Genomic DNA, 12,149 nt, shown 5'->3' on the forward strand with positions numbered 1-12,149 from the left:
ATGATCACCATGGAAAACCCACACCTTGGTATTCATCCATCCTAACCCAGCTACGCTCGAGTGCAAAGCTACCTTTATTGTTAATGACAACCATGGACAAGCAGTTTGCAAGACCAATGAACAACCCAAAATATTTTAATCTCATTCCATTGCTCCAACTCATCCCATTATCAGTCAAAAGATATTCAATCCACGCTTTTGCTTCCTAAGGGAATTTACAGATAAGTCCTCTCTCTCCTCTTGCAGCTCCTGTGACATGGAGATCTTCCCCTCACTCCAAAAATGTCCACCACTGGAAGACTCCATCGGTTGACCAAATACCCAAGAAAGAGAACACAGGAGTGCACCAAGGTAAGGAAAATTGTATTGACAAGTGCAAATAGCAAACAAATAGTAACTTACATATAAGTAAAATTCAGTCCGCCTGACGAAGCATTCGTGATATGCGAAACGTGTAGCAGGGATAAAGGGTTTAGATACCAGGTTATATACCATTTGGTTACCTTGACTCTAGTGTGCTTTTTACTATATTGGTAATTGCACCCTATTCGGGACAGCAATAGTCAGTGATGAAGACAAGGGGGCTTACTTCATGTGGGTATCAGAACGGCACATGAACCCGGAAGTGAGCTGTTATTAAGTGCGAACGGCTTTGTTCCAGCGCGCGGGACTGAATCTCACCATATCAGCACTTCCCTTATCTATTCCACTGCACTGTCGATGTGTCGAGGAGCTTGACTGACTCTTACACGAACTGAATTTTACTTATATGTAAGTTACTATTTGTTTGCTATTTGCACTTGGCAATACAATTTTCCTTACCTTGGTGCGCTCCTGTGTTCCTTTCTTGGTCATCCCATTATCAGTTCACAGCTACCTCTCAGAAGCATTTCCCCAAATTCAACCTGAGAGCCCCCTGGCTGTGCATCTGGGCGTAGAAGAAGAACTCATCCGGCATAGAGTGCATTTTGGCGTTAGGGATTATGTTGTCGTAGTAGTGGTGTGGGATTCGGTTCCCTTGCAGGTCTTGTGAGAAGGGCCAAAAACCATAGAGAGACACTTTCTCACAGAGCTCCAGAGCAGTGCTAATCAGCATGAGCCCAGAGGACAGACGCCTGACATTGAGTCCTTTCATCTTCCAGTGAACGGCAAGGTTCTTCAGGTATTCTGGGTTAAAAAAGACCACCTTCGGGTCCAAACCAAAGTCTTCCACAGTGTAGAGGACCTTAAAGGAAATGTCGGTGTTGCCCACAAAAGAGAAAGCTGGCATGAGTATTAGGGCCGAACCATAAACCTTCATCATGTCAGCAAAGGGTTTCCTCTTCTCATTTAATGCAGAGAACCTGAGGAGAGATACAATAATGCTGAGTATCTCTATACTTTTATAATGAAGACCCTGACTGTATAATGACACTTATTATCTGTACACTCATATTGAACATGCTGCACTGTATAATGATGGTAGGTATCTATTCACTGAAAATTAACATGCTGCGCTGCACAGCTGCTGATTATCCAAGCACTTAGAGATGAATGGGCTGGTATGAACCCTCTTCTCAGATTTTCCTGGATTTTTTAGACTAAATACAATCCCCACACCAAAATACATCTGCGTACTAAAAAATACGAGTGATACTTTTAAATCTGCCATTAAATCCATTTCGCACATAAATTTGATCCCAAATAGGGAAAAACACAAAAGATTCCAGTGTAGCACTCATACAGTTAAATGTGCAGAGAAGTGCATAAGGAGCTCTATTGCTCAAGTAGTCGAATTAGTAACACAACTCTCAAAGTACTCATATTAAAAAAAACACATTTTTTTTATTAACAAATATACAAAATGGGTAATATATATATATATATATATATATATATATATATATATGAGTGCCAAGGACATGTCCGTACATACTGTGCTATATATATATATATATATACAGTATATATATATATATATATATATATATATATATATATATATATATATATATATATATATATATATATGCACACACACATAGCTGTTTCTTACACATAAACTCCATGTAATTCCATCCCTATATATCAATAGGGACCACATATATTCCACACACTATTGTAGTTATGCCACAGCCTCTTACACTTCCACACCTACCCACAACATTGATATACACCCCCACTCCACACACACACATTTTGTAAAGCGCTGAGTACACTGTGGGCTCTTTACCTATTTATATTCACACACACACACACACACACACACACACACACACACACACACACACACACACACACACACACACACACACACACACACACACACACACACACACACACACACACACACACACACACACACACACTCTCACATCACTGACATTCAGGGACATTTTATCACCTCTAGCCATAAAACTGCACTGGGGAGGGATTGTCTTCCATCACAGATCACATTCCAGTATGCACTGTTTTTAAGTGTATACCCCTTTTTTTTAGCTTCATTCATTGTAACATCGCCGGAAGAAGAGATCAGTGTATCTCGAAAGCTCGCAAGAATAAAAGCATTTCGTTAGCCACAGAACGGTATTGTCTATTCTTTTTGTGCTGTATAATGATAATGAGTACCTCTACACCCTCATAAAATGAATTCATTCAGTTTTTTCCTACCTTTTATAAAGAATGCTCGGGTTTGCCGTGACAAGATCTAACTTTGTTCCAACGTCATACGTCTGATTCATTGGTGGCAAATTAAACCTGGGAAGGATAGAGCAAATTTGAAATGACTCATTAAGTGACACAGGAGGGAGCTATGATCCTGTTCTCCCCTCCTCCCCCTGCAGGGTGACACATTGACACAGAAGGGAGATATGAGTCTGCCCCTCCCCCTGCAGGGTGACAGTGACACAGACATAAGTGTGCGTGTATATATATGTTCGATATTCCAGATGCCCTAGTGTTTTGGTTTTCATTTTATCTCTAAAACAAAATTTGGCTTGTTGTTTATGGGGTTCATTCCGTGACGGATAAAGGCCCCCCCCCCAATTATTTTCCAGGTACTGCAGTTACAAGCCTCTCCTTCCTGTTCCTCCAACAAATGTCCTAAGTTTATCCTCCCAGCTTTCTTATGATTGCCATCTTAGCCTTTTGAAATGCCCACCCCACTGCCATTTTCATTACTTTCCCTTTGTTTGCTTCCAAACCCATTAATTCTTTATCCCGTCTCTTCGTTTAATACTGAACATGCTTCTTTCCATACTTCTTTGAGCTGTCTGAAGCTTCTGAATGATCTTCACATTTTAAGTTTCATATCCATACAGGAGCGCGGGCAGGATATACCAGTGAAAAGGGGAAGACTATAAAAGTGATTGAAGTGCTTAATAGTGAATAAGCAATCACAACAATCTTACAAAGTGTGATAAGCAAGAGTCCTGGAATTCATTTGTTGCTGCATCAATCCTCACAGAAAAAAGAACAAAAGGTGTCAATGTACAGGGTAGGGGGGAAATGAATGCACTCACACTTTCTCAAGTACAAAGCGCAGTGAGTGTAATACATGTACACTCTACCCACTCCGGACGTCTGGATAACTGAAATCCGTCAGCGCTATCGCTCTGCTCCTTCTCACCGGTACTGTGACTTCCGTGTTGGCAAAGTTTGCATCCGTGTCATCATTGGGAGTCCCGGAATCAGTATCCAATTTAGGATTACTGCTTACAGGTACCTCTTTGAAGTTTACCTGGCTTTCTGTCTTGGAGTCTGGCTGTCTGGCTGTCTGGCTGTCTTGATGTCGGCACAGCCCTGTGCAAAAGAACAAAGCCTTCTTGGCAACACATTTGTAACTGTGCTCCAGAGGCTCTCTCTGCAGTTCTAGTAGGAGGTTTTTCTACCTGTCTGATTAGCCAGGTGGAGACTGGTTAATTGTCTTTAGTTACAATTTAACAGTTCTCTGCTGGATGCCTCAGACCAATACAGGCTTTCAAGTGAAGCCCTTTTAGACAGGGGTTAAGGCTCTTCTACATACCTCCCCTGTTTGTGGGTAGCTCGGTCTAGCCACGTCTGAAGCCATTCCTCCACTATCACTCGAGATGTACCTGTGGCTCAAATGAGAATGAATGGAGGGAGAGAACCCTCAGTCATGATGGGATTGGAGACATTTCCCAGTTAAAAGTGTCTCTTCAAGAAGATGCTTAAAACCATTACTTTTTAGTCACCTGAGGAGGACTTTTCGCTCAAGCTCCTCTTTCCCTTTTATAAAGTAATCTTTTAACTGCTTGGCCATGTATCGGCGATCTTTTCTTCCTTGAGACTAGGGTGACCACCTGCAGTGGGATCAGTATCAATGGTTGCAGGTGGTTCAAACAGGGTTTTTATCCACTCTGATTGCCCCCCGTGGCATCTCTGTTTGGTATCTGGCAAACCTGTAGTTTTATGCCTTTTTCCCTTTCAAAGATAGTTTTTTTATGCACTGTATTATTTGTGGCAACGGAGGACATGGACTGTGATGAGGATGAGGACGGCCTTCATCGTGGCAGCCTGGCAGGGGTGAGTGCAAGATTTATTTACTTTATTTATGCTACTTATTGTTGTCTTTTAAATGGCCAAATTCACTATTATCCATATGTGGATAATAGTCATTTTGGCCATTATTGTACTGTATGTGTTAGGGGGCGAGGGAGGGAGGTGTATTTATTTAAAAGTATGTTTTATATTTTTTGGGGGCACAGGATTGGTACCAAGCAAGAGGGGGTCCCCTGGACACCTGCAGAGACCACCCGGGGACCCCTGTGGGGTCTGTGGACATCCGCGGGGACCACCCAAGGGCAACCGCCGGACTATAGTATAATTCCTGTGCATAAAAATAAAAAAAAGATCTTTGATGTATGTTAGGGGGTATAAGGGCTGTTGGGGTCACAGGGGGTGGGTGTGTTTGTGTTGTATATTGCAATGTTTATTGGGGGCAATTGTCCCCAATAAGCATTCTACTGTACCTTAACCCCTTCATTGCCTTAGCAGATAGCCGCTAAGGTAAAGAAGCTGCTTTAATGTATTTTTTTAATAGTGTGCGGGATCAGGGGGTCTTCTGAGCTGAACCACTTTGATTTCTGGCTCAGGGACCCCTATATCCCGAGTTACAGGCCCCGATATGGGGCATCGGATGCCATTGTCGCCGCCATTTTTATAGCGTCTACGTCGCATGACGTGTGACATGTAAATAATGGAGATACCGGCGCCCCATATCTGGGCCTGTAACTCGGGAAGCAGGGGATCCCTGAGGCTGAAATCAATGCGGTTCAGCTCAGGAGACCCCCTGCTCCCGCACAATATTAATAAAAATTATATTAAAGCAGCTTCATTACCATAGCGGATAGCCGCTACGGTAATTAATAATTTTTTATTGTGATGTGTGTTTTGATACTAGTGTAGACGAGTTGGGGGTCTCCTGAGCTGAACCGCATTGGTTTCAGCCTTGGGGACCCCCTACTTTATGAGATACAGGCCCCGTTATGGGGTGCCAGTATCCCCCTGCAGGATTGAAATCCCCCGGTCACGTGAAGCGGGTGATTTAAAAGCACAGGGGATACTGGCACCCCATAACGGGGGCCTGTATCTCATGAAGTAGGGGGTCCCCAAGGCTGAAACCAATGCGGTTCAGCTCAGCAGACCCCTTGCACATGTACACTATAATCAGTGTTCGACAAACCTATACATTTGCACGCCCCGGGCGAGTGTATTTAACATCGCGGAGAGCTCCTATTGGCCCAAGCAGCACATCTGTGGTACTAGGTGGCGAGTAGATTTTTTTGTTCGGCGAGTAGATTTTTTGGTGATTTGTCGACCACTAATTATAATAATGATATATTTTTACAGTACGATCGCCTGTAAGGGCCGTGCATGGAGACGCAGTGTCTTACAGGCTGCATTTTGTTCTATCAGCTATCGCGCTTTACAAGTTTAAGCACGATAGCAGGGGAAAAAACAGCTCGCATGATACAACAGTTTTGTGATCGGCTTTAACAAAATGCCCTTCACTTGTTAGTGAATCCCGCCTCTGGCTTAATTTTTTTAAGTACGATCACAAAATGCCTATGCGAACGCAAAAGCTCATTGCTTAGTGCATAGCTCCCTAAAGGTTTACATACTTTTTTCACACATGGATTTTGAATGTTGAATCATTTGTGGATAAATAAATGTTGAAAAAGTATCAGGTTTTGTGTAATTTGTTTGATGAGGTTATCTTTATCTATTATTATGACATAGATTAAGATCTAACAACATTTTAGATTTGAAATATTTGAAAATCCTATACATATATATGTAGCGCACTTTCCCCCACCCCCTGGGAGATGTGTGGTTACGGTGTATGTGTGGGGTGCAATACCTGTGGCCCACAGGAGATCTGAGTCTCTGCTGCTGGGAACCTGGGGGGGGGGTTACCAGAGTCAATGTTCGGTAGCGCCTCCACCTGCAGCTTGATTCTACTATGTAGAATGACCCTGTTACAGGAACTCCATGCAGCAAAATACACTTTATAAAGTATAACAATTTTAATGCACAGCCAGGGTCCAGGTTATATATGTAGCCAGGCTCCCCCTCCGGGCTTGCCCCTTGTCCTCCTCACGTCCGCTGCATGCGGGCAGGCACGAGAGTTCAGTAGGAGCGGGTGGTGCGAAGGGGGGCTGCGGGAGTGTTGCGGGGGAGCACAGGTGCTGGTGGCTTATGAGGCAGGCCTTATGAGGCATTATGAGGCATTGCACGGGGACAAATATCCACGATCCTGGCATCCGGTTTACCAAAGAGACTGTTACACTTCCGGGTCACGGCTCCAGAGGCATGCACAGTTCCTGCACTCAGTAAAGACGGCAGAAGCAGCTGACATCCTACTTGAGAGAGAGCATACACCAACGGAGCCATAGCAGCACACGGAAGCGAATGAGTATACTCATTACATGCTTTTATTGATTATTTGTTTGTGAGTGCATTTATGTTGGACCTAATCTATTTTTATTAAAAGTGTATTTTTCATGTTGCACTAGGATCGGGCGCTTTCTTTTCTTGTTGTTCACAGATTTATGGGAGGTCGTTGGTCCTTGTGGAGAGCTGCCAGATCCTATTTTTGAGCCCCTTTTTTCATATTTACATTTTTATATTTTTAAAAATATTTTTATTTTTTATTTTTTTTATTTTTTTGCATTTTTTATTTTTATTTTTATTTTTATTCATATTTATTTTTATCATTAAACAATCATTTGCTTTTCACATTTATACCACTATTATATATGTATTCTTAAGAATGTTTTATGGGTCTCAACTATTTTAGCTTTAATATACATTGGTCTAGAATCACATACATTTTTTATAGCATGTTCAGTGAATACCAGTATTAATTCAGCTATTGAAATTATATTTATTTAATGTATAGTCGATCATTTATGCTAATCTACAGTGCTTACTAGTACTTATACACTTATATCATTAGTACCTGTTGAGCGCAGTCATCTTTCTGTGTATATATATATATATATTTAGTTAGTGTGGGGCTGTTGTGTATTTTTTTTATTGTGGGTAGAGGGGGTGGGTGAAGGGGGTATTAGCCCCAACGGTGGTTGTTAAGGGCTTGCGGGTGGGTAGCGGGAGGCCTTAACCCCTTCATGACCGTAGCGGTATTAACCGCTACGGTCGTGAAGGGGTTAAGTGCACTCGCAACCCCCCGGAAGCCCTAAACAAACAACAAGGGCCAAATACCCCCTTCACCCACCCCCGCTACCCACAATAAAGCTGGCACGGCTGTTTAACCTCTTCATTACCTTAGCGGTTAACCGCTAAGGTAATGAAGTGGGCTTTAAATTCATTTTTCCTGCCTCGGATGCATGCCGGGGGGGTCCGGTGCTGGTATTAATGGTATCAGCTCCGGAGACCCCCGGCATCAATCCCAGCCAGGAAAAAGGCCAGAAATTTTTCTAAGTGCCGATCCGCCACTCATCCGCTGCCTCTCAGCAGCAACTTGCCAACTTTTTCTTGCGTGGCTGATTCGCCAGCAAAACGCTATTCTAGAGTGGCGAATAGCTCCGCTTAGCTACTCGCCTCTACTAGAATACAGTGTGGCGGAAAATGTTTAATTTTTAGGCGGAAAGTGCCTTCTCGCCTCGCCACCGGCGGAAAAAAAAAAACCGCCTGCCAAACTGGCGTTTTTTTTGCATCTCGCCACTTTCTCGCCCCTTACTGAATACGGATAGGCTTTATTGGCGGGAAAGTGGCGAGAAGTGCCTTTCCGCCACTTACTGCATGTTGCCCTTAATGAGTTATAAGTTAGTGAGCTAGTGAGAGGAGTGAGTAAATTAGTAACTTAGGAGTTAGTGAATTAGAAGTTAGTAACTTAGGAGTTAGTGAATTAGAAGTTAGTGAGTTAGGAGTTATTGAGTTAGTAATTTAGGATTTAGTGAGTTAGATTTGAGTCAGCGAGGAGAGAGTTAGAGTGAATGAGAGAGACTAAGGGAAAGCCCTTAGATAGGGACGCTTACCCATTATACTGTAGTGTCAGGGACACAAGGAAGACGCTGTGTGGTGAACGCGGTCGGAGGACTGGGACTAGACTACCGTGGTGTTGTTAAGGACTCTTGGAGGTGAGACCCTCCTGCCAGAGTCCACCCAGCGCGGAGGCAGATGATGAAGCAGAGGGACATGTCGCTGGATCAGACGGATCCTCATTTCTAGTACTCGGTAGGTATCTCAACAAGTGCACCAACAGTCACAGGAGAGCGCTACTCCTTACACTTTTGGGTGGGCTGAACACTGGGAAAAGGGACATCTGGGTATTGGTACCTAGCACCCAAAGTAGTTTTGGGATACTCACTGGTGGTACTGGGTGGGGTGCTCTTTATACTGTGATGTGGTGTTATCTTATGTTACATAGTTGTTGTTACAAGTTACTGTTCAGTAAATACTGTTACATATACCATTGTGTGCAATTAATGACTGTATTGTCTTGGAAGGGGCTATCCCACTGTGTGGGGATCCTTCCCAGGTGGAGGCGCTGTTCGTATATTCATTACACACACCACAGGCTCCCAACAGCGGGGCTCATACCTCCTGGAAGCCACAGTTTTTGCGCCACACGAACCATAGGCACACATCCTCCAAGGGCATATTGCCCCTTCCTTTTGTGTTTTCCCATTGTTTCCCCCCCTCCTTGTTTTCCCTCCTCTCCCTGCCCCCCCCCCCTTTTCCCTTGTGTTGTGGTTGTCGTTGTCTGTTACCCTTGTCCTTGTCTGTAGCTCCGTCCTTGCTTCATTATTTAGGGTAATATTACCAGTGGTTATTTTTCCACTGCTTAGCTTGTCTGTTGTTAATTTGCATCATCTGGTATATATAGATGTCATTTCCCAGAATCCCTTGCTACAGTGGAAGTGCTGTGTGCTGGGTGATAATGGTGAAAGACAGGGTTGCAGACCTGTCTAAGACATGCAAATGAACATACAGGAATATTTACAGTTGCTTTATGCTTTACTGTGGAGGGTTTTTGTCACTTTTTTTCACCCACCATAACCTTAATAAATGTGGTGATTACCGACTCTTATCTCATTTGAGCAAATGCCAGCAACCAACCTCACACTGATGATACCCATCAAGGTTGAAACATGTCTTTGAGTGGGTTTACTGGCTTTGCATCTCCCAAGCGCTTGCTTAAAAGCTGTGTCTAAAGCAGCATGCATTGGCTAAGGGTTGCTCATGTAATGTGAGCTTGAGATAAAAGGTGGCACTGTGTGCTCATTTGCATGTCATTTCCCAGAATCCCTTGCTGCAGTGGAAGTGCTGTGTGCTGGGTGATAATGGTGAAAGACAGGGTTGCAGACCTGTCTAAGACATGCAAATGAATATACAGGAATTTTTACAGTTGCTTTATGCTTTACGCTTTACTGTGGAGGGTTTTTGTCAATTTTTTTACCCACCATAACCTTAATAAGTGTGGTGATTACCGACTCTTATCTCATGCAAATGAATATACAGGAATATTTACAGTTGCTATATATATATATACACATACAATATATATATATATGTAGGTGCACATCCCATAAACAATAGATAAATATACGATACCGTTCAAAAACAAAATCAAAGGGCAGCACTCAGGTAAGTCAAGTAGATACTGTAAGTACAGGCAGTCCTCGGTTATCCGACACAATGCTTTACTCAAAATGGCGTTGGATAGCAAAACGTTGTAAAGTGAAACACGTTTTCCGATAGGAGCACTGTTTAAATGAAAGGTTCCGTTCCTGAAGGTATTTTTAACACTAAAATACACCAAATATTTTATGCAGGCAATAAGATATGCAGCACCCACATAAATTATATAGTGTATATACTGTATTTTATATAATATAACATAATATATAATATAATATTATATATGTATGTATATGTAACCCATATTCCCCCCCCCCCCCGGTCGCAGATCGGACCCCTAAGGTGTAATGAGGGCTGGCTGCATGTCTTATGGTGGTGCATACCTGTGAGGAACAGGAGGGCCTGAGTCTCCCGCGATGGTATGGGGGACAACAGGGACAGGCTTCTGGGGTTAGTGCCTTCATCTTCTAGCAATGGTGCAGCGCCTCCATCTCTGGTGAGCCCTATAAGGGTAGGGTGAAATCCTCCCAGAGAAGCCCCCGCAATAGGGCGAGAGATTTCAGTCTCAGTCTCTTTGTAAAAAGTATCAAGTCTCTTTATTGTACAACAGCTCTCAGCAGCCGCAGCAGATCATACACAATGGTCTCTTCCTCCTTCTCCTCCTCCAGACCGTACCCCTTCAGGATGGGCTGTCTGGGGCTCTCACTCTCCCCACAACCACTCCAAGGTACAGACACTCAGGGTGGGGCTAGTTCTCCCTCACCCCCTAGGCAGGGTGAGGGCATTGGTCCACCACTGTTCTATCAACTCTACTCAGTCAGGCCTGAGCGTCTCCTCATGTAAGGCCTGCCTCTCCTGGAAATCATTCCTCCTGATCCCAGGACAGAACTCTCTCCTCTCACTCCCAAGACAGAACTCCTCTCACACCTACTGCCACTGACAGGATCAGGCAACTAAATTTAGACAGCCCCACCCCTCCTGATGTCAGCAGGCCCCTCCCCTGTGTCTCTTGCCTTCCACACAGAGTCAGGGGGCCCAACTCCACCAATCAAGGCAGGGCTTTAAGCAGGGGAAACCCATGATAACTACTGGCGGCCTGCCCTTAGCAGGGCTTACACCAGAAGGAGGATAGATATATAGCCCTATTTCTTACCAGGGCTACATATATACATATATATATATATATATACACACACACACACACACACACACACACACACACACACACACACACACACACACACACACACACACACACACACACACACACACACACACACACACACACACACACATGCACACACACACACACATGCACACACACACACACACAATGTTGCAAAGCGTCGTAATAGCGTTAGATAAGCCGATTTGGCGTTGTAAAAATGAACATAGGTATGCATTGCATAGCGGTAGATAAGCCATTCATTGAAAAACAAAGCATTGTAAAACGAGGACTGCCTGTATATATTTGTAAACAGTAGGGCACAAAAAAAGAAATTTCTGTCCCTAAGCGAGGTCTTTGCATGGCTTGTCTGTGGTTAATTTGCATCATCTGGTTAAACGCACTGTAATTTTTCTTCGTATATGTATATGTATATATATATACAGTGCTCGACAAACCCGGTCGCCAACTCGCCAGCTGCGATCGGATATTGGCTCGTGGCCAGTAGCTTTTCCCCTGCTCTGCAATAACAAAATCCCCTGCTCGAAAAAAAAAAAAAAACCCTCTGGCTGTGACGCGGCTTGGAGTTGCCATGACTTCAAACCGCCCTTCCTTCTCTGCACGGGTAAGTAATGGGGGGGGGGTCAGTCACCCCCCCCCCACCCAGTCAGTTAAAAGTCAATCACACCCCCACCCAGTCAGTCAAAAGTCAGTCATAGTCTGTCATCCCACCCCCTGCCCAGTCATCCCACCCAGTCAGACAGTCAGTAATCCCCACCAAGTCAGACATCCCATCACCACACACCCCCAATCACCCCACCCCCCCATCACCCCACCCCCACAATCACCCCACCCCCAATCACCCCACCCCCCCAAT

General features: G+C 44.0%; 1 protein-coding gene across 1 annotated transcript in view; it reads right to left on the minus strand.

The window, feature by feature from the left end:
• Positions 1–831: 831 nt before the first annotated feature.
• Positions 832–12,149, minus strand: part of LOC142463799 (alpha-2,8-sialyltransferase 8F-like) — a 106,231-nt gene continuing 94,913 nt past the window's right edge. The window contains exons 6-7 of the mRNA XM_075566630.1: positions 2,650–2,736; positions 832–1,343 (exon numbers count right to left, since the gene is read on the minus strand). Coding sequence (XP_075422745.1) covers positions 881–1,343; positions 2,650–2,736 — 550 coding nt within the window. The 3' untranslated portion in view covers positions 832–880. The remainder of the gene's footprint in view (positions 1,344–2,649; positions 2,737–12,149) is intronic.

The sequence above is a fragment of the Ascaphus truei genome, chromosome 12 (genome assembly GCF_040206685.1).
Source record: "Ascaphus truei isolate aAscTru1 chromosome 12, aAscTru1.hap1, whole genome shotgun sequence".
In the NCBI taxonomy this organism is placed as follows: domain Eukaryota; kingdom Metazoa; phylum Chordata; class Amphibia; order Anura; family Ascaphidae; genus Ascaphus; species Ascaphus truei.